At 52.6% G+C, this 1270-nt stretch overlaps 1 protein-coding gene across 3 annotated transcripts in view; it reads right to left on the bottom strand.

Annotated features, from left to right (window-relative positions):
* The window catches only part of SUGP1 (SURP and G patch domain containing 1), a 31210-nt gene that overhangs the window by 25450 nt on the left and 4490 nt on the right, over positions 1–1270 (bottom strand). Inside the window, exon 1 of one of the 3 annotated variants that reach the window (XM_012654055.1) lies at positions 992–1160. The exons of the other annotated variants lie outside the window; for them this stretch is intronic. Coding sequence (XP_012509509.1) covers positions 992–1116 — 125 coding nt within the window. The 5' untranslated portion in view covers positions 1117–1160. Of the gene's footprint in view, positions 1–991; positions 1161–1270 lie in introns of those variants that run through there. 3 annotated transcript variants of the gene reach the window in all.

Genomic DNA, 1270 nt, shown 5'->3' with positions numbered 1-1270 from the left:
AAATTCATCAGAACGTCATGAAACAAGGCTAAGATATGGGAAGGGAAGACAGCCAAATGATTGTCTTCAGGTGACTTGAAGGTTCTCTGCAAGTCCTCTCACAAGCCCATGAGCAGACACTCAACACCCAGGCCCCACATTCCTAAGCACCTTGGAGGTGTCACGCCCTGTGCCGGGCCCTGAATTCATCAGGAATAAGGGCTAAGTCCTGCCCTCAAGGAGAAGCCACAGACTCTTAGAAAACGCAGGAGCTGCGACAGAGCTTTGGAGACCATTAATATGTTCATACTTGAGACCCCAGAGGAAGTCTGCCTCTCTGACTGTCAACTTCCTGCCTAAAATACTCGGATCTTGTTACCCCAGTCATGCTACCACCCTCTGCTCAAATCTTTGCTGCCGTCAGTATTTCTCAGGACTGGCAAGTGGAAACCCTGCCTGAGCTACCTCCTGTCTCGCTTCAGGACAGCCCCTTTGTAACAGCGGCTCAGGCTGCCCCAACACACAGGGGCTCTCTCTTCCTGCCCTCTGTCAGGCAGGCCTGTCCCTGCTTCCTCAATAGGCCAGCTCTACCTGGGCTTCAGGATGCAAAGCCTCTCTGTGCCCTTATGGTGGCCACTGTGCCTGGGAACATACTGCCTCATGTTATCCTCCAGCAGTGCTGGGGTGGGAGTGGCACCCCTTTGCTAGTAGACTGTGAGCCTCATAAGGGCAGAGACAGAATCTGGGTTTTTACTCTGCTATACTTCTACCCCTGCCCCACAGCTGGCTGGCAGTAAATAGCTGCCGAGTGAACAAGTTGGCAGGCCGTCCTCTTGGCTCCCACACACCCCTCATTTCTCTCCTGCCACACTGAGCCTCCTGAGGGCACCTTTGTCATGCCCTGGATCATTAGGCTGTGGCCGGGAACAAGCACACACCAACTGCTCTCACAAGCAAAACTCTCTGCTGGTGACCTGCTAATACCCCAACCCAGGCCCCAGGAGGCACTTACTTGCCAGGATGCGGGGGCTGAGGGCTGGCCACCTGATTCTGCTTGGCTTTCTGCTCCATTTTGGCTTCAATTTCCCGTTTCTTCTGAGCTATGAGTTCTTCCTGGTGAAGGATGTTCATGTTCATTTTTCCAGATTTGGGGGGAGCAACCCCAAACCACCGGTTAGCCTTCCCTGGGAAGGGAAAAGAAGCACATCAGAAATCATCTTTTGGGCAACCCACTCCGGTCCCCTTCTACTGCTGGGAGAAGCTCTGCAAAAAATAATATAAAAAAAAAAAA

The sequence above is a fragment of the Propithecus coquereli genome, unplaced genomic scaffold (genome assembly GCF_000956105.1).
Source record: "Propithecus coquereli isolate 6110/MARCELLA unplaced genomic scaffold, Pcoq_1.0 Scaffold438, whole genome shotgun sequence".
Taxonomy (NCBI): domain Eukaryota; kingdom Metazoa; phylum Chordata; class Mammalia; order Primates; family Indriidae; genus Propithecus; species Propithecus coquereli.
This window is presented reverse-complemented; position numbering and strand designations above follow the sequence as displayed.